The sequence below is a fragment of the Syngnathus floridae genome, chromosome 15 (genome assembly GCF_059516105.1).
Source record: "Syngnathus floridae isolate MCC-2025c chromosome 15, RoL_Sflo_1.0, whole genome shotgun sequence".
Taxonomy (NCBI): Eukaryota; Metazoa; Chordata; class Actinopteri; order Syngnathiformes; family Syngnathidae; genus Syngnathus; species Syngnathus floridae.
Window position 1 is genome coordinate 6,106,738 of NC_142427.1, and position 21,861 is coordinate 6,128,598.

The window sequence follows — 21,861 nt, forward strand, 5'->3', positions numbered from 1 at the left end:
TGTGGTCTTTCGGCTGCATGCACACCTTCTTCCATCCTGCATTGTGTGACGACCCCCCTCCTCTTTCTCCTCCTCCTCCTCCTCCTTTTGGCAATCTGGTCCATTTTCTGTGGGTCTGTGGAGAACGGGGGGAGGCGGAGAGAGCCGCGGTGGAAGGCGGCGTGCAGGACCACAATCATGTTTTAATCCTCGGAATCATACCTGTGCTTTTTCCCATGCTTCTGAGACTCGAACGAGCAAAACTTGTGGGCCCACTGCAGCATTTTGGCGTCTTTTCTTGCTTGAGAATCCGCGGCTCTACCCCCACCCCCCTTACTGCAATATTTGGGCAAAGATAAGAGAGTCAAGGCTGCCATGGCAGCATAGGAGGGGGCATCCTCAGCCAATTTCTCGCTCCTCCTGTCTATGATGCCTTATTGTTCCTATACGAGCGGATTTGGGAGTCAGCATCCTTGTATGTCGCACCGCCGCACGCCGACCCGTTGGAATTAAGCGGGGATCAAGCAGCGGATCCCGATGGCATGGACACTTGTGCGAGGTCCGCCGCGCTGCCGAGCCACTGGAGCCCCCTCGCCGTCTCCTCCTCCTCAGCCAGCCCAGCACTGTCGCCATCGCCCCGCAGCCCCGAGAGCCCCGCCGCCGCCGCCGCACCGCCAGCAGCCACTCACGAGCCACAGCAGGCGGCATGAGGCTTGAGTCGCTCGCACCTCTATCCATGCTGCTCATCGGGGTCTCATTCGCCTGCTACCCCCCGACTTCGGATTCCCTGCAGGACCGGGCGTACAGGTCGGCCGTGGTGATCGAGGGCAAGGTGCAGTCCACGCCGGGGAACGCCTCCGCCGAGCCTCCGCCGCAGCCCGGCGTGCACGTCCAAGTGTTGGACGTGTGGCCCCTCCACAGCGGGGGGCTGGAGCCTCAACAGCTCGTCACCGTGCTGGGGGAGTTCGGGTCGGAGGCTCCGTGCGCCGACGTGCAAAAGAACCACAAGTATATCTTTTTCATGGAGCCCACGGAGGCGCCACTGGTCTACAAGGCTTCATTCGCGCCCCTGGACACAAGCGGCAAGAGTCTCAAGAAGGATGTTAGCAAGATTTTGTGTGAGGACTGCGGTAAGTGAGACCATGTATTGTGGATTACCGGCGAACCCGGAAGAAAAGCATACTAGCGCAGCTTCGTGGCCAACATCTAGGTGTATACTTTTGGATATTAGCCCCCTTGTTGCCGATGTATGGTTCACATTCAGTGGGTAGCACCTATGTGCCTTCGAGGCGTCTATGCAGCAATTTTCGACAACTCTCGCAGGCTCTCATAGCCCACATGATCAATCAAACTCTCTTTCTCTCTGCTCAGCTGCATCACACATGCGCCTCGCACTGTTGCTTGTGTGCAATTGCACTTTGTGCAGATCCAACTATCTGCATCCTGCATCCTACCCCCCTCCACCGTGGAGCATCCACTGCATAGTTTTAATACCCCCAAATGTCCTCGCTGCTCTCTAACCTTGCAGGGACACCTTGCTATCCTAATTGGGCTTGGCCCCTGTTTCAGTACCACGGACAGCGACCGGTGGCACACCATCACGTTGCTCCTGGCAAATAGCTTCCTTGGCTATATTTAGGTTCACACCCGCTTTAATGCTGTAACAGCATTCACTTTGGCATAGCTCAGCTTTGTCACAGCCTGTTGTTTGTTTTCACAGCCTGTTGTTCGATTGGGAAAGCAGAGAGGTGTACTTGTACAGTGTATTGCTGTACTTTGGTTTTCTTGATGACGTGTGAATGAGTATGAATTTTTCACAACCACCAAAAAAAAAAAAAAAGCTGGGTTGTTTTACTAGCCCAGTCACTTGCTATGGAGTTTGAACAGATTGGGTTACTTATTTTATTACCCAGCAGATTGGGTTAAAGATTGGTTTGGGCTGGCTGAAGAGCAGAAGCTGGTGGCCATTTTAGATTTGTTGGGGAAAGTTTCATGTTGATAATAAAATCAGCATTTTTCTTTTAAACACATCTATTCTGGTAACATGGCAACTCAACATTCTGGGTAGTTTGTACCCAATGTTGGATCAAATACTTGACCCAATTTTGCTTTTTGGGCTGCCCCATGATGAAATCTTCTCCAAGTGGTGTAGAAAGTGGTCAGATGGTCAGATGTTCTTCTGTAAATTTGCTCATGTGGTCACTGATGTAATTTGAGTGTGTATCGTTTCAGTGCCGCTTGGCTTGTCGTAACAAGAGAAAATCAAAGCTGAGTGATTTTGCTAGGTTAAGCGGCCTATTGATTAAACACAACACACTGCTGTTGATTGCAGGAGGAAGCACATAAGTAGGTTCATTTAGAAAGTGTGCATGTAGCATATGCACACATTTTTTTTGAGGGGGTCACTATCACAATTCAAGTGTTCTGCCCCAGAGTGTGTAGTAAGCCCTTAGTGATGTCTCCAATTATACACACAGTGTGCGCCACACTCCTCAGCAGCGTAAAACAAGACTTTAGTCCTCAAATGATAGCGACAGGTCCTGTAACTGGATCTCAAACAGTTCCTAGTACTTGTCAGAGTGACATCTGCAAAGGCCTGTAACAAGGCAGGAGAATGGGAGAAGGGGAAGCAGCTCTTCTTGTATTCCTTCATGGTACTGGGCAATTTTGATACGCACGTTCTTGAAAAGAAAAAAAAAAAGTCACATCCGGACATCATCCTGCATAGTCATTTTTACTTAAGAACATAATGTGCTCTATCCTGCTGCCTTCTTCAATTCTTAAATCCTCTTAGCTTGTCCCCACGAGACATAGATGCTTCCCTTTTTGTCACACTCACTCCAATGCCCTGGCTTTTTAACTCATGTCCCGATTGGAGAGGTAACACTAAATGGACCCTATTGCTGACTAAAATCAGCAAAAGGTTGTCAGTTATGTGTTCAAAAAGTCACCTCATTACCGTATTCCATCATATTGTGTTTTTTTGTGACCTAAAAGTCTGTTTACTAATGGAAAATGCAAAACACCAAAGACAAGCTAACGAATAGCATCTGTGTCATAATGTTATAACTCTTAAAGCAGTCAAACTCATTTTTGTCACGGGCCGCACGTGTCCTTCATGACTGTCAACTTCTTGTAGTACAGGCTACAAAACAAACTGATGCATAACGAGTTTTGAAATCAGAGACGAGAAAAAAGTGTTTAATTATTTTAAAAAACTGAATGGAAATAAAAATTGCTAGCAATATCACTATTTTTTAAAAGTGAAGAAAATTTGTAATTTTAGTATCGACGCATGAAGTCAATTTGTCTTTGCGGGCCACATGACATGACGTGGCGGGCCGTATCTGGCCCTTGGGCCTTGAGTTTGAGACCTATGTCTTAAAGCAATTGATATCTGAGTACAAAAAGTAGACAGGTAATGTATTATTCCTCACACGCATATCTTCTTTACCCTTATTAGTGCCCAATAGAGCCTGGACCGTATGTCATTGATGAGTTTATCTGTTGTGTAAATCATCCCTTCACTCCCCATGCTGAACATTCTCTTTTCCCTTGTCAGGACAATTCATGACAAAGCCAATCCCAAAGCTAGACAAACAGTCTATCCCCAGATGCTATGGTCTCTATTCCCTTCCAACCTTCTCCCATCAAAAATTTGGATTCATCATATCTGAGATCATGTCTCTTTTCCCAAAGAGCAGCAAAACTTGATTTTACACTTGACCCAGACGCCACCAACGAGTCCAAGCTCTACTTAAAGCTTGTATACGCCCTCTTGTGCAGAGTTGCAAATGCTCCCTAGTGTGTTAATCATGGGACTGTACGTACTGTATTGTTCTCCTTGTTGTTGTCTGGCTCCTAAGGGCTGTTGAGATAAAGGTGATCTCCTTGCGCTATTTGAAAAACATCCATGCAACAAATTCAGTAGAAAACAAAAATCTAATTTAGCCGCCTTTTCTACTCACTGGCTTATATTATATTATACGTATTGTAATGCCATTTTGGTAGATTTGATTGAGCTGCAGGCAGAGATTATGAGCGTGTGTGGTGGATGTCATCATATTTTATCGCATAGTATTTTATTGCACAAGTGTGCACCCCCTTTAATTGTGTGTTCAGAATTAACCAATGACACATGGACTTGCATATTTTCTCTTGATCCATTGAAACAATTTTTCAACATTTTAGACATAATTCCAAAAGGTATGTTTGACAAGTTCAGTCAAAATTGACATTATTTATATATAGATTTTTTAAATTAGATCTCATCAGTTATATCTGATACTACAGTTACAAAGTATAAATGATATGTATGACAACATAGTCAAAATACTGTAAAATACTATTTAGTCTAGTATATTCCCTAAAGGCCCAAAGTCTGGATAATGACACACATGTGGTTACAACCCACATTTTTGTCTTTGTAGACGCTGAAGGGGAAACATATTGTAGCCTACTTTTTGCTCTGTGTGTGTAGACAGGTGGGAGCGTGACTTACATTTCTAAAAAAAAAAAAAAAAAAAATAGCACTTAGCATCCACTTCAGCAGCATTCATAGCGATAATTAACAAATGCGCAAATCATTCTGATTTATTCCGTTGCTCATGAAGGCTACTTTTTTATAGGGAGTAGTAGATGAGTTGAAAAGTGTTGTTGCAACACAAATCTATCCACGGTCGCAGCTGCCGAGCCGAGCGAGGTGGTAGACGAGCAGACGTTGGCCCCGGAGCCGTTTGTCCTTTTCCGAACGGCGAGCATTCATTGGTTAAGTTCGACGCTGAAGATGAGCGACGCTGTGGGCTCTCCTACAAACCCGCAAGGTTATCTGGCAAGCAGTATGAATCAACACGCGTCTACAGATTGCCCATTATCCTGTAAATATTACACTGAAGGGCAATTTAGCCAACAGTGGTTGATGGTGACAAAGGTGCTCATTTAGTGGATTTCACCTCGGAGATTGTGGCCCAGCACAGGATGTTTGCTGAGATAAGAATGATTGAAATGTTTATGACTGCCAGTGCTGCAGTGCCTCTTGTCCAGGCCAGAGATTGAGGCTAATGGGAGTGACCAGCTGGGAGTGCAGATCTTTCTCCATTTAGGTTGATACTATAGCTTTGTGTCGGTTGTTTATGTTCATTCACGCCGAATCTCTGTCCTCTTCATCTTTGCTTCTCTGCTATTGCAAGATAACTTGATGAATGGGAATAAAAGATCCAGGCCATTCCGAATAACTGCCCCCCTCATTTTTTTTTTGTCTCGTTCACTTTAGGGCCCATTTACAAAAAGGGGAATTTAAAAAGCCACTATTAATATATAGTGAATGGTTTTAGTGTCTAGGATGAACATTTTGAGGTAAATCAGTGATAGCGGACAAAAAGGAAATGTGTGCTGAGAATACAAGGTTGCTTCTGACTTTTAGATTTTTCCTTCATCGGATTCATAGAATCAACGTGAGCAAGTGGTGCAAAACATTTGTTGTTATGATTTTAGACGAAGATAAAAAAAAGAATTGAAAACGTATTTTTGCCACAAGCCACTGCTTGTTTTTTTTTTTTTTTGTCGTGGCTTATGCAGGAATTACTATTTGTGAAAAGGATTAGTACAAGGCATGTCCACAGCCACTCCTGTGGAGTTGCACTATGTCAAAACATCCAAAAATAGCCCAACTGTGTTTTAAGGAGTAGCACAGGTCACTTGCGTGTTCCTTCTCAGGCAGGCTCAATTTTCAACTTGTCTTTGTCAAACTTTTAGAGGGGATTTATTTTGCTTTGTCAACCTGAGGACATCTAATCCAAGATGTTTGGACTGGCTAAGGTTATAGGTCACGTGGTTTATGTCAGCCCCTATAATTATTGCAACTTTCAGATAACCTATTATCATTTGGGAATGTTTTTATATTTCAAAACTGCAAAACCAAGCAACTTTGCTCATTTGTGATGAAAATCCATTTCCAAAGACTTGCAAAAATATCGCTTCCCTTTAGCTATGGTTTAGCACATAGCAATTAGGCACGTGATAAAAGCTCCAGACATCACAAAACTCAAGTTATCACTCTCCAAAATGGATCTTAGTCACCACCATGCCACGCACGGGCCCTAAGTACCTGCACTTTAGTTCTACATGGGTGATTTAACAAGTCTTGTGTGGATATTTTTCCTCCAGCTTGAATGTCTGTTAACATGCCCTTTGATTTCACACGAAGCAAAGCAATGCTTTGGATGATTATACATTTCCATGCTATAATGCAGACATAATGTCTGGGCTTGCACGAAATAATGGGCTTACTCGAGGATCAGCCGGATAAGAACTACGAGAGCACGTTTGAAATGCCGAGCACTTTAAAAGCTGCAATTTATTACTAAATTAATCGTAGGGAGTGTGACGCATAACTGTAAAACATTTGAGTGACATTTCTAAAGAAAGAGATATTTGTGAAGTCTGCATGACAATTCTGTTGCATGGTAAACCTTCTCAAAGTGTTTTCAAAATATTCTTGTAAATGTGTTTTGTGTGCAATATTTATTCTTCCTAAAATCCTTTGCACATGTCCTGCTAGTGATGAAGCGACTCTGCACTTGGTAAACAGCTGGCGGAATCATCCATTGGACACAAAAGGATTGTGATATGCAGTGTGAAGGCAGATTAGTGTTACAATTAGTGCATAATGCCCCTGATTTATAATCTCCTCCTAATCTCTATATTGAATTAATAGAAAGCATGAAAGCTGCTTTGGTGATAGCAAAACTGTCTCGTGTTGCCTTTTGTGTGCATTTTCATTTTACGGAAGTCGTAGTTTTACTTCACCAGTACAAACTACAAACACACTAATAAATAATTATAATGACTAAGATAGTGGAAATAAAAAAAAAATGCTTAGTTAGAAATATAAAGGTCTTTTTTTTTTAAATTATCTTTTTTAATATCGAATTAGATCGTACAATAATGTGCACAGTGAGCACACACTACTACAATATTACTGCACTTATTTCTGCATGTCTAACATTTTTAATGTAAGGTCAAAGGTCTGCTGCATAAATAATACAAACCCGCATCATCTTCATTTTATGACTACATATTTATCACTACACTTCAATTTAATTATAGCCTTGTAAGAATTACAAATAAAAATGGCTCCAAGAAGATGAAGTAAATATGTAACTTAAGATAACATTCTTTTTTATGAGGAAAAAAAATTAAAATATGAGTTGAACCCACTGAAGAATGTTGCCTTCACCACCATGAGGCAGTATATGATCAGGATCAGGGCGCACTAAAAAGTTGCAAAGGAAGGGGCCCGTTTGGAACGTCAGCAGTTGTTTGACTCGCTGAGCCACACTGAAGTGGCCACAGTCGTGGCACAGTCCAGGACATGTGCCATTTGGACGCTTCTTTCCTCAACAAAGAAAGCCATATTTCCATTTTTTGGGACCCCTTGCTGTTAAGCCTGTTAGTATCGCAGTCAGCTATAAACAGAAATGCTCCTCTGATTCAACTAACAGTAATGGCGTCCCTCAGGGACGAGCAACCCCCGGACACTTTTGGGCTGTCGCCAAAAGGATCCAAGTCGTTAAGTTTGAGAGTTGGATATAAATGTCAATGGCTTGCCTCACATCTGCATTTCTGCAGAATACAAGACTGATGTAACTTTTAAATACAGTGCTATTAATTGGAGTGCTATAAAAATAGCAGCTAGCAAATCTCAAAGAGGCAAGAGAATAAGATCAATCTACTGTAGCGTATATTCAGCAACTTACATCAAATAGAAGCAGATAACAGCTTGTGGTTGTTTAAATTTTCAAAAATGCACATATGTTCCAAATACAAATCCACTACATATCATCCATGCGCACAGAATGGCCCTCTACTCTCCTCTATTTGTGTGTGCAAGTAGTTTGTATCTTTACAAATGGTGTCTTCCTGCTTTGTGAAAGCAGTTATGTTTACCCCGCCTTTTGAATCATTTAGTAATTTGCAGCTATCTTGGGCTGCAATACTCTTTCTTCACAGACTGCAGCTAGTGCATGTAATTAAATATTGAAAGCATTTTTTCCCCCTTTCTGTGCACAGCTCAAGAGGTGGTTTGATTAAAATGAAGCCTTTTAAATTTCAAGAATAATAATAAAACTTGTTGGAATAAAAGGTAGTTTCTGTTTCTTACTAATATATGTACTGACAACCAGACTACTGGCAAAAACCTGAGACAAAATCTGCCAATAATTTATTCAGTATGGTTTTAGTGTATTCAGATTTGTTCACAAATATCGACAACTTCATTATGACCCCTATACATTATCTTTTGGCAATCTATCTCTGGATCGAAGCACAGCATCACCGTAAAGCTTAATTTTGAAATGATATAAAAAAAAAACATTTGAAGTTGCTTGGTTATAATTTGACACATATTTGACTTTGTCGTTTGATGTGTCCATAGCACCAATGCTGTTGCCAGGTGTGTCTGTGTGATTGTTTCATCGTGTAAAATTACACGAAGGTTGCTCAGTCTCGAGAGGGCGGGTTATGACGCCGGGAAAACCTTTTTTACTCATCATTACGTCAATGGTTTTATGGTGGGTGGCGGAGTGCTCTTCCAGGGAATCCGTATGCTTATATAAACAGTGTTGTTGTTCCGTTAGAGTTTAAATTTAAAGTGCACGTCAAATATACCTTGTTGATACGATTTTATAATGACTCAGATGTTCATGTGAAACCTTTTAGTGAAGTCAGAAAAATATTTTCCCCGGAGCATTCTTACTCACCAACATTGTGCTACTAAACAATGTTCATGTGGCAAATAGTAGAAGACTTACATCACTAGTTTTTGAATTTAGGTCTTGTCTATGTCTGAAATCCTCTTTTTGCCAGTAGGAGGAAAGATCGTTATGGATCGGGTTTACCTTGATAGCTGCCAACATTTCAAATGAGCCGGATGCTGTATACGCTTTTGTGTTGTTGTAATTGAGTGCGTGGGATGTGATTTACAAATCTTTGCTCTTTTTGCGTGGTCAGTGGTCCAATAGCAGGTGGTTGTGTGAGTGTGAAGGACGCTTCGGGAGATAACCTTTCACTGCACACTACCTCACCGACATTAATTCACCACAAAAGCCATTGAGACTGTCCGCCAAACTGAAACCGCTGCCTAAAAATAATATATCTGCAGGTTGTGACACAGTCTAGCAGCTTGTGTTGGGATAATGAAAGCAAACAGATACTGCTGAAACAAAAGATTTGCAGATATCGTCAACCTGTATTATTAAAAAGAGCACATCATGCATGTCCATATTTAAAATAGTATTATTGTCGCACATCTGCTTAGGAAAAATGATATTCCTGTGAGTTGTGTTTTTATTCTGTCTACAAGTGTTGCTCCACTTTTTGTGTTCAAGTATTAAAGGGTTAAAACACTGTTAGCTTATCTATGGTGTTTAGCATTGTGTGTTAGCATTAAGCTAAGTGGACTTTCTTGATCCTCTGCTTTTCTGATCTCTGTGTAGTGTTGCTGTGCTCGTATTTCCATTCATGTATTTATGATAAAAGTAAGTTTTTTATTTATTCATTCACTGGAATCTGGACAAATGAATGATTGTGAGGATGTAGGTGTCCCATCAGCTTGTTATTGTTTAGGTGCACGAACCAATGGTGCATTAGGTAACCTTGTGTACATGTTGCTCCAGGCTACTTGCGTCATCCTCTAGTTTCATCTGGCGCCAGTTTCAGTTTGGAGATGCTTACGATTTGGCCTAAATCAAACTGCTTTCATCATCAGGTCAAGTGGTGGCCACAGTGAATGTCATGGTGGCTTTGACTTGTATGCTATAATGCACATTACAACGCAAGGCCTCTCTACCCCCAAATAATAATAATGATAGTAATAAAAATAAAATAATAATAATGATACAAATTGGCTAGAAGAGCTTTATAAGGCATGTCAGTAATTTGAGAACTTCATCTTTCCAGATCTGTTTAGACGTTTGCTAGTGATTGGGTGTGATTTTTTTTTTTTCTTTCATTCAGCTATTAGTTTTGTAAATATGCCATCAGTCAGAGTTTGGCAAGCGTATGCTTGTTTTCAAACGCTTGAGGAAGCGATTCCTTGTGGCCCTGGCAAAATATCAGACACAAACCGAGTTTTGTTACACCTAAATGAAACACAAGTATCAGCTGTAAAAGTGTCGAGAAAGGCGATAGGAACTTCAGCAAAACACTTGGGAACAAAAGGAGCATGGGAAGGGCAACTGTGTTTGTGTGCAGCGTGACGAAGTGTTGAAAAGAGGGGCTGCCGGCACTCCTGCTATGGGCGCCTCCCGGTGTGTTGAAGGGACGTGTCCGGCCATGTTCATCCCACACAACCACGCACACACACGCGTGCACACAGTACATATTCTGAGAGGTTTGTTTCCTCAGGTATGCTGTAGGTGTGGATTGATGTGTGTCTTAACATGAAAAGATTTTAAACCGAATGGAATGGCTTGTTAGCTGTGCTTGGAGTCTGACCAAGAGGCGGCCATGTTTCCCCTTTTTTCCTGAAAGGGGGGGTGCCCTTCTTCTCCAGAAGAGTTGAAATGACACATGCGCTCACCACTTTAATAGGAAGGAGGAGACAATCACGCTGACTCATCGGCAAATATCCGTAAACAACTTGACACGCTCGTTTTGTTAGATTTGTGAGTATTTTTGCTTGACTAAATGGACACCTGTTGTGTGTATATCAGGCGAAAACTGTGACATCATCATATTGCTGAATGAGTAGCTTACACATTCAGCTCTGTGCAGCCAAACACAGCACAGGTGCACAAGTAAAAAAGACATATTTCTTTCCGATATTTATGTCTATGTAGCATTCATAGCGCCCCCCTGCTAGGACTGCATGCGTCCATTTGAGTGTGTTTTGCAAGTCGGCTGTTACCCCGTCCTCTAGCCGATGTCTTGTGCCCTTCCACCGGTGCTCATTATTGTCTTGCTCTAATCTGGAGGGGACAGCATGGGCTGCAGGAGTGTATTTATCTTCCTGCACAAATAGGACCTCTTTCCGTCTGCTCCCTGCTCAGCTTGTTGTTGAAAGATAGTGAGCAGCGAAGAGAAAGCTTCACTATGGACAAGTGCGCGTGCGCGCCGACGCACGGCTCAACCGAGATGTGGCCCCAGCTGGCTCGGACACAAGCGAGCTCGCCATCACCTCACTGCAGCAAATGCAGGAAAAAGTGAGGACTATATCGCCCTTGATATTGATACGCTTAACAGCGGGGGGATTTGACCCTAAATGCAAACAGAGGTCGGATGTAAGAGCAAGTAAGATCAGAATTACACCAAGTCACTCATGTGTCACCTCCGTAGCCCCATTTCCGCTGCCGCCTACAACCCCCACATCACATCCCATCCCATCACATCTGTTGGGATGTGTACTTTTGCTTGGCATTGTCTAGGCATGTTTCTTTTCATTCCCCTTGTTGTCTCCATGACATTAGGCTCACAAGTCGGCAGTTATCATACTGCGAGTGGCGATGGGCCAGGAAAGCGAGCCAGTTTGCAAACAACACAAAGCATACCTTGCAAATTAGCACAATCTCTCCTCGTGGCCCTGTCAAAATTCAACAACGCCTTTCGCATAAATACTGTCAGGGAGCTGATTGCTAACCCCTCAATTGTGATGATAATTTGGTTGAGTATATTCATATTCGTGGTTCGGAATTTATAAATTCACCTGTTGCTGCACTGTAGTTTTAAGGGTACAGGCACAAATGTTTTTTGACATATGATATTGTAGTTTGCGAAGTATTTATGCTTTGAATGATTAATATCGGCAATCATAATCACTTTTAGGGGAGCGTCAATTGTTTGCAGATATTCGTTATTCACAATCAGACATTCAATGCTGCTCAGTCAAAGTCAATTGGGATAAGCGCTAGCTAAGCAACAACGCTAATTGTAGAAAATGTACACCTTTAAAACTGCGGGGTTAAAAATTGGATGAACTTTGATCAATATGGCCAACACAAGGGAAAAAAAAAATGTTTTTGTGCAAAACAACCCAGAAAGTTGGGTCAATTTTTTTTAACCCAGCATTTTTAAGGGTGTAATGTTAAAAACATGGGGAAAAAAAAGCAAAAAAAACACTCTACCTAAACCATGTGAACAAGTGTCGCGACTGAGTGGGCAAATACAAAACATATGTCTGGAGTTGATGCTTTGACACCTGCTCCAGTGAAGTCGTGCTGTACACTGACGTCTGGTGACATCATCCAGGTTTTATGTGACTTTTCAGGCAAAGCTTTTGTCAAATTCCCAAGACTGTCTGGGCCTTTGTTGAAGAGGTTGAGTTTCTGAGTTGCCCGGACCAAGAGTGACCATTCCAAAATTTATTCAAGATTCTTAGTTTAGCAGCTTTCCAGAGTAATTCATGCCTTGATTCCTCTGTATTTGTGACCTTATGTAGTTTCCGTTTAGCCATTTTGCAATGGTGTGACGCCAACAATGTTTATTTACATGTCTGACGCCGTTAAAGTATCACCATCTTTCCGACACACCCAACCATGGAAACTGAAGGCGGACTCAAATAGACTTTTTCCAAAGTGTTCCATGTTGAGATAACTTTAATGCTTGCTGGAACTCTCGGTACTAGCTTGATGACCCAACTCCGCTCTTCGCTTCCTGTTACCCTCGTCCAGCTTGCCCAATGGCAGCGCGGTCGACTTATCAATCTCAGTCTTTTCGAGACCGCCTCCGGGCCCGTGTCGTCAAAAGTATGATCTCAGCGTACGTACATGCGTAGCGGCCTGTTTTCCAGGAAAAGCCTTCCACTGATGAAAAACAAACAAGCAGATAAGCCAAGTTCTTGATAAACTCACGCTCAGCCATTAGGAGGCGAAATAAGAAAAATGCAAATGATTCTGACCGAGGAACTGCTTTCACTCTGTGTGAACCTCCCAATGTCCTTCCTTACTGTGACATGTTTGTGCTGCTCTAAAAGCACATTCTGGAGATAAAGGACAAGTGCAAGGGTGCAAAAGGAATTTGATTCCATGTGAAGAATGCAAACCAGAAAGCGGACGCACGTCTGTTTTTCAAGCTGCTCACTGATAAGGCCTTTGTGTACTTTCTGTACATTTTAGCAGCTCACAGTTGATTCTAATCATGCATGACAAAATTGTTAGGAAAATGACTTTTCACGTCACGTGATGGATTCACAATTCCCAAGCAATTTTATATCATTTCACAGGGCAATCATTTTGACCATTCGTCTTAAAACAATAGATTTTTGTATATATATATGTGTGTGTATTTAAATTTATATATATGTTGTTAGAGATTTGTTGCATCCCAACATAATCCTATGATAAGGATACTCTGTAAAACCCTAACATATGTGTGTATTTGTATTTATATATATATATATGTGTATTTATATTTATATATATGTGTATATATATATATATATATATATATATATATATATATATATATATATATATATAAAATATATATATATATATAATCTCTCTCTCTATAATGTGTATTTATATCTATCTATCTATCTATCTATCTATCTATCTATCTATCTATCTATCTATCTATCTATCTATCTATCTATCTATCTATCTATCTATCTATCTATCTATCTATCTATCTATCTATCTATCTATCTATCTATCTATCTATCTATCTATCTATCTATCTATCTATCTATCTATCTATCTATCTATCTATCTATCTATCTATCTATCTATCTATCTATCTATCTATCTATCTATCTATCTATCTATCTATCTATCTATCTATCTATCTATCTATCTATCTATCTATCTATCTATATGTGTGTATTTATATATAAATATACAAAAAACAAATATATATAAAAAAATATAAAAATATATAAAATATATATATGTATGCATATAAAATATATATATAAAAAATATATACATATACTTTTTTGTTGACATTCTTAATAGCTACTGTTTAAATGCTCATTCATAATTTTAGTGACAGATTAAATCGTGTGAAAATCTCAGTGGTGTCATTCAGTCAGAATAAGTAAATTGCTCCTCAAGCCTCAGTGATGTCAGTTTATTTTTGCTATTTTTTTTCTTTTTTCAAATACAAAGACCCCAGTGACCTTCTGCCTTCAGTGTTTCCACAATATTTTGCTGCTATCTTTTATGCAATCTTGTTAACAAACAAACCCTTTCAAACCACTGCTGGCATTTAGCACAAATTAGCTCCTTTGCTTTTGCAACAGACGTGTGTGTGTGGGCGTGTTTGTGAGTGTAATGGGAAAAACACCGCTGTGATACAGATGCACCGTCCCTAAAAATTCTTCTTTTCGCTTCGGTTGAGCCACACTCGGAGTGGAAAACAGGCCTACGTCCAACACATCAATGGCCCATGTGCTTCTTCTATTTACATGTGGATGCACCTGTGTGTTTGTACGCCCGCGTGGATGTGCGTGTCTGAAGGCGTATGTTTGCGTTTGACTATGACAGTGTATACTTTGCCGACCCGGGGACACTCAGATTGAGTGTGTGTTGTTCTCTGTGATGAGAGCACGCATATGTGTTTGCGTGAAGACCTGCTTCCATGTGGGTGTGTGTTTGATAAACTGTGAGAGCATGTGGGAGACTGTTTGTCTCTTCAGTCGGGGTGAGAGCGGGAGAGAAAGAGCAGAATGAGGAGGTGGATGGGATCTGCTTCCAACCTGTATCTTCAAGTCAATCTGCTCACAGTCACACAAACCTCTTTATCGCTCCCTTAGACAGAAGGGAGGGAGACGAGCAAAGAGACGGCAAGAGAGAGAGAGAGAGAGAGAGAGAGAGAGAGAGACGTGGTACAAAAAAAAAAAAAAGAATGTCATAAGTGGAAAAACACAGCGGGAAAATGGAGAGGGATTCATTCCGGCAGCCTTAGGAAGATAGAACGGATTTTTCTCTCTAAGAGGATCACCAAAAGTCATCAAAGTCGTGGCCAGACAGCGCTTAATATTTGTGCAGTTACAGTACAGTAAGTGTGTTTTCACCAGTCACTTTATTAGGTAGGTATGCAAATATCTAAAAAAAATATATGTTTAAAAAAAAAAAAAATCAGCCTCAAAAATATGTTTAGGTTCACAAAAAGCCATCTCTGATAGAAATTTTCTCCAGTGTTAGGAAAAACAATGTAAGATACTTTATTTCCATCAATTCCTGTGAGTGCTTACATTTTTAAATGATCACTTCTACAAGGAAATCACAATGCCTCATCAATCGAGCTATTTTTAGAACAAGTTTGTGGTCTTACTCCAGTGGTCCTTGAGGGGCGATGACCCCTGACTATAGCAACTGGTGTATCATATTTCTTGAATAGTGACACTTTTAAACAAAAGTGGGCCTTATTATGGCCCACTTTTAGATACCTCGTATTGGATTTCTGGTGTACCTAATAATTTGGGTCAATAAATGGGAAATGAATTGTACAAAGAGGAAGTCAGGAGGAAATTGCCTCACTCTGCAGAATTGCTGCAAACGTTTGCACTCACATGCCGCTTCTTGCATGACAAAAATCTTCATCTGACAACCTGGTGGTCATAAAAAGAAGCAAAGCTATAAATTTGGTATTTAGGCAATTAGATTCCGTATCTGCCTGAACACGCATACCGACCAAAAAACGCAGATAGAATATCAACGTGCCCCCCGATTCACACATTTGTCTGCAGCTTTCATTCACAATGTAGATGATGATGGGGAAGAGTTTGCTGGATCACATCTGGCACTTGCGGACTGTCTAGGAACACGTAATTCCCTCCCATGCCCTATTGGCTGATGAGTTGCTATGCTCCTCTCTTGCTCCTCTCAGCCCCAATCAAAGCCATCACGATATGAGTCAGCATCAGCAGTCAGGCGCACCGGTTCCAACTCATCCGGTGAGTGTGTGTGGGGAAAACGGTAATGCTCTCACAGCGAGGCGGGATAGTGGCTGGAATACAGCGGGAGAATTTGCCAAAGTGAGTGGCTCGAGCTCCGCTGTCATTTTCTCCGAGGCCTGGAAAGCGGAGCATGCTCAGTGCTGACACTGGTGTGTCCCTGCAACTTCCGCCCCCCGCCCGCCCCCCATGTGGGATGCTGCCGCAGTGTTTCCCAGAAGGCTTGGCACAAGAGACTCTTAACAGGAGCGACACGGAGCTCTACCTTCTCTGTGCTGTGTCAACCTTTTCTTGTCCATCCTTTCTCACTTTGCCCTCCTCCTCTCACGTTTTCGCCGCACTTTCTCATTCCCATCTTGTCTCACTCTCACTCCCCCCCCCTGCGTCTCCCTCATTTTGGCTCCTCCCTCATCCACATCTCACGCGCTCCCGTTGCTACCCTTAAGACTGCGGTTGCCATGGTGACAGCAATGTGCTGCGCAAACGTCAAAGCGCCCCAATCCACCCAGGATGACTTCCTTGTTTTTTTTTTTTTTTTTTTTTTTTTTTTTAACAATTGCATTCCAGCCATAGTTGTTTTGGATTCATCCATTCATCCACCTACTCGTTTCGAGCCGTCATCTTTCTCTTCTTTTTTTTTTCTTCGATTTGTTGTTGTTTTGTCTGTGTCCCTGATCTCAGCTGTTGCCAAGCAGCGCTCGCTCACATTTGGATACCCAGCTGACCTTGGCACCGCTGACCTTGACAAATGAGCCCCTCCTGAGGGCCTCAACCTGTCACTAGCATTCATTTGATTTGATTTCATTCCTCAATGCCTCGCATCTTTTTGTCATTCATGCCGAGGAGACGTTTATAGTAACACGTGGAAAGCAACGACCCTGCCGGCATATATGCTGAAAGATTGATGTTTTATAACCCCCCTTGGGCTGCTCTTAGCACTGGTAGAGCAGCTGGACTAGCAGGTTTTCAAATCTTGTAATCAGACAACCTGCATATGCATGTTCACACAACTGCATGGTCAGCTCAAGATAGGTAGTATAGTGTTTCACTTACAATATGTTGCTATCATGGCTGCCTTTTTCCCCTGCATCACCTCTGGTAGGCTCCAATTAGTTCTTCACAAAGTCAAATTTTATGACTCCACACTGAAAATTAATTGAAAAAGAGGTCATTGATAATAGCTGACATGATACAGTGCTGGCCGGAACCTTTCCCATTATACAGCCAAATGCGATCACATCCTGAAACAGCTCGTCACGCTACACAGTCCCAGAATTTGGGATTTATTTCCTCCCAGAATTTCTTACAAATCTGTATTGGCTAAATAAGAAATAGATTTGAGCAACAACCGTATGCTTGTTGAAAAATGGTAATGTCAAGTTGCGCAATACATTCGTCCACCGTGCTGCCGCGTAATCCACCTTTCACACTAAATCACTTCCAGCCCCTTTATAACCCTGAGCGCTATAAGAAATGTTTCACATTTGCTTGCATGCCTCCTTTTGAACATGAATACAGGCCGCCGCTAAAAGGTCACCTCCTCTCTCCTCTTTGTTAATCCTTGTTTATTCCTGTTTCACTTAAAACCGCCCCCAACACCCCTGACTTCATTTGTCAGGAGCTAAGAGTTGAGACAACATGATGTGCGCTAAAAGCAGGCACTACACACTGAACTTTACATCGCCCTGATACCCATCCGCACTTTATTGGCAAGAAGCAGACAGACCTAAACAACATAGGCTAATGGCTGTTTAAAGTCATTATGTCGGCAAAGATAAACTTGTATGATTGCGAAAGGCCAGGAGTGTTGTTGCGCAGCATCACGGTGATGATGTGCAGGTATTCCGCTGCTCAGCTCCATCACACTGGAGAGCTGTCTCTCCTTTTCTGGGAGGGATTAGGAGGCCTGCAAAGCTGTATGAACTAGGACATACGTACAAAGGATCCGTGTCAGAGCATATAGGGCTCGGGTCTTTTTTGTGCTCTCTACGAGTCATGCCACTCCCACGCTGGCCCACTGACCCCGAGCCAAGGACGGCCCACATCTGTTGAAAAACAGCAGATGCTCTAGAACGTCACTAGAGTTTATTTGTGTAATGGTGTTGTGTTACAGTATTTTTAATAGGATGAAATAGGCAGCGTGGTGCACAAGGCAATTGAGTTATACGGCCGTTATCAGCCTGAACACTAGAGGGCACTGTGGAAAAGGAATACATAGAGAAGATAAAAGAAGAAGAATGTAGTCATAATGTGTACCACAAAACAGCAGTAAAAACTAAAAGTAATATAGTGGTATCGATGTGATGGTATCGGAGTACACTGAGTATCGGTGCTTCTTTAGCAAGCTTAGTCTGCGTTTCTCATGCTCAATAATGCCTGCACAAGCTATTATCCGACCTTTTGGTCTTTTCCCCCTCAATTTAACGGCGCATCTTTTTTTTCTCTCCATTTTTTTGTAATACTGCCAAGTAGCACGCAATAAATGTCACACACATATGCGTTTGTATTCTTAAAAGCTACAAAATAGTTTGTTTCCAGTTGAGCAGCAGCCCAGAAGGTTTTGCAAATAGTTTGGCGGAAAGCCTCAGTTTTGAAATACACACCATTCCAGAGGTTCATATCTTCTGACATTGCTTCTACGGACACATTCGGAACGGCTGTCGACAAATTTCACATTTCACAAGCTTGCATGTTTTGGGGTTGTCTGTGTTACGAAGCGCCATCATCTTGATTTCCTCATTTCCTCTTTGCGCTGACGTCACTAATACTCGCATTTCTGACACATTCATAAAGCACATGCCCACCCACGTGCACACAGACCCAGCGAGGGTCCCGTTCTTAACAATGTGGGGGGAAGTGCGTGTTGATATGTGGTGGGTGGGGGATAGTGTGGTAGGGTGGCGGATCTCTCCACACTGTAAGCCCCCCTGCAAGGACTCGGTTACCTCTGCTGACAGATTAGATCATCTGCAACAGCCACAAGGAGGAGAGAGTAGAGAGGAAAGAGCAATTAGGTTTAGTGAAGCACCACGTCGGACCAAACTAGCGTGTCAGAACTTGGCCACACGTACGCTGACCTTTCCTACTCTTCTTGCGTCGCAGATGAGGCGTGCATTGCCGAGTGCATTGACCTGTTAAGACATGACCCCTGAGCTGCCCCTTACAAAGCACCACCACGCCGCCGCCGCCTCCTCCCGAGACATGTCAAGAAATCTCCCAGGGTTGCACTCAAACAAAACCAGGGAGAGCCCAGCAGATGACTCATGCACACCTTTTTTTGTTTTGACTTTGAATGGCCAGGTTTCATTGAGAGTTGCATGAGTCTTCCCTTCGCTCAGTCACGGCCTTAGATAACCTCTGACCCTTCTTAGTAGCTTAAAATGTTCCGAATATGAAAACTAATGCTAAATTTATGGGGCTGCTCAGATACACTCCAACATTTATCAAGTTACCCCTTGTCCCTTATCAGTTCTTTTTTTTTTTTTTATATTCTTACAAGTGAACTAACTGTGGCGTGTGGCACTCAATCGAGAACAGACCTCAGCTAAGATTTAACCTGTAACAAAATTGATTTATGCTGGACAGTTCCTGTTTTGCAAATGATAACATAAGATGACAGGAATGTACCATTCGGAAAACAGAAATGATTTTAAATGCAGTTTGCATGTGCATTGAAGGCCAAAGTGTACAGAAAAAAAAATACCTGTGTTATTTCAACTATTACCTAAACACCTCCTTGCTCTCTTGCTGGCCTTCACCTCAGTCAAGTTCTTGCTTTCCAGTCCCAACATTTCCCGCCTATACATGAACGAGACCTCACGGGCCGAAAACGTTTTTGCAGAAGGGTCTTGTCTAATATTACTCGGAGTTTCGAAGATACGATCTTGTTGAATGAATCTGGATTCTTTCCTGCGCATGGGTATCGGTGACACCTGGCTGTAACGTGGACTGCAAGGGAGATGTGCATCCACGGGCGTGTTGCGACTCGCTTGGAGTCGAGTGGGAGTGGGGGGTGGAGTTGGGAAGCGTGAGCGCATATGCGTGTGTAGGGATGGGGGGGGGGGAGGTAGTTTCTGACAGACGAGAGGAAGCGAAAGATGATTTTGTGTAATTTTGTAAGAAGCAGTCTGTCGCTGATTGGGATCTGACTTTTGGCACCTCATCCCCCCCGCCACCAATTGTCTCTCCCCTTCACACGTATCTCTGAATCTAAGCGCGTCAAATCGGACCCAGATGTGAAGTGGCTTGTGACCCACAGACCCCCACCAAGAAACTTGGTCACACTTTGGTCATTACTAAAGAGAGAAGATGCTCGTCGAGGAAATTCTTTTTGTGTGGTCTATGTTGGTTTTTTTCCAGAGGGGGCGTCGGGGTCTCCTTGTTGCTCATTTGGGCCTGGATGAATCACGATTTAAGATCCAGTCAGGGAAGAGTCAATTACCTCAAAGTGATGGGAAATGCCTTCCGCTACCTCCTCCCTCCTTCCGTAGTCTCTCACTTCTCTCAAGCCGTCCCCACCTTTTCTATCCCTACTTTTCCTCCCTCTTCCCTCCTTCCTCACTCCCGCTCTGCCCCCCCACCCCTCTCTCTCTCTCTCTTGCTCACCCTTCTGTGAGGAGTAGGTGGTTCCTTGCTGTACTTGATTGGTGTGAGTCTATATAGGAGGAGAGCCGCTCTTACTGGGCTCATAGTCTGCGGGTGCCCTCTTGCTACACGTCTCCCCCCCACAGGACTATCTACTTTTTTTTTTTTCCTCAAGATTCTTCTTTTATTTTGGGGCTCTTTAACCAAGAGGATTTACTTCATTGTGACAGCATGACGGAGACTAAGAAGAAAGAAAAGAAAGGGAGAAGGAAGGGTGGTAAGAAAGGGCAAAAAGAGGAAGGTGATCCCACTCAAGGTAAGAAGAAATTCAAGGTGCACACTCATCTTCATATTTGCATGGAATGTGAGGTGAAGGAATAAAACGGAAGTTGCTGAAGTATCTCTCTCAGCTTGTCAAAGCTTGCAGCCAGGTTGTCACATGGATGTGTCTCCTAATGTGGACAGCGTGTAGAGACACATCTGCTTCGGCGGCAAGCTGGAATTGTAGGGAAGTCGAACGGCGTGATTGGTGTACTTATCGTTTCGTCTCGGGCTTACGGATATGATCAAAAAGTTCATTTGTGATTTAAGTAAATGTAAATGATGATGATTCATCATCGTTCCCGCAGATCAAACATGATCGGGTTGTCTGCTTGACATTTTCACTCTGGAAGTATTTATGGAACGCAATGTAGCGCTGTAGCTTCGTGCACTTTTGGACAGGTTTAATAAATGATCAACTTCTTTGTAGATGTCAGTGATGACAAGGTAGTGTGTCTTGATTTTTTTGTTTTTTTTCACTTCCATGTCAGAGTATTACTAGAGAAGCTTCCTAGTCACAAGTGTAGCAAATGTGCTTGCTCACTGGTGGTTGCATGCAAGCTGCAGCATGTCACTGTAGATTGACCTCAGGTCATGGGGAAGCCCATCCCCTGTTTGACTAAAATTGCTTTCAATAGGACTCTGTGTGCCATGACGTTCATCTTTTCCCGTCATCATTTGAAACATGTTCCTTTTTTTTTTTTTTTTTTACTAGCCACAGTTATAAAATCAGTTTTAATGACATTCCACACTGTGATAGTAATCTCGAAATCCTTGCGTGCTTAGCAAATATTTTGGGGCAACATCTTCATTCATCAGCCAGCGCTGCAGTAGATCTAATCAAATGACATCTATATGACAAATACTAGTTTGCATGTTCAAGAGCAGCGTTTACTAACTTTCAAGCGAAGGCACAAATTTAGATGAGGAAAATCGGAAGGTAAAAGTATCCCCCAAAGTATTAATTTTCAAATAATTGTGATTTTGTCTCACTTTTACATGCTCAGTTTGAAATCTGGGGTTGTGTCACCCAACTCTGATATACTCGCAGGAAGTCATGACTTACTCTATTTTATGAATGGCAT

The 21,861-nt window shown here is 42.4% G+C and overlaps 1 protein-coding gene across 3 annotated transcripts in view; it reads left to right on the top strand.

Annotated features, from left to right (window-relative positions):
• The first annotated feature begins 107 nt into the window (after positions 1–107).
• nrg2a (neuregulin 2a) overlaps positions 108–21,861 on the top strand; it is a 60,808-nt gene continuing 39,054 nt past the window's right edge. For 2 of the 3 annotated variants that reach the window (XM_088399664.1, XM_088399665.1), the window contains exon 1: positions 108–1,109. In XM_088399664.1, coding sequence (XP_088255790.1) covers positions 686–1,109 — 424 coding nt within the window. In that variant the 5' untranslated portion in view covers positions 108–685. Of the gene's footprint in view, positions 1,110–20,513; positions 20,772–21,861 lie in introns of those variants that run through there. The other variant, XM_088399666.1, reaches the window with a different exon arrangement.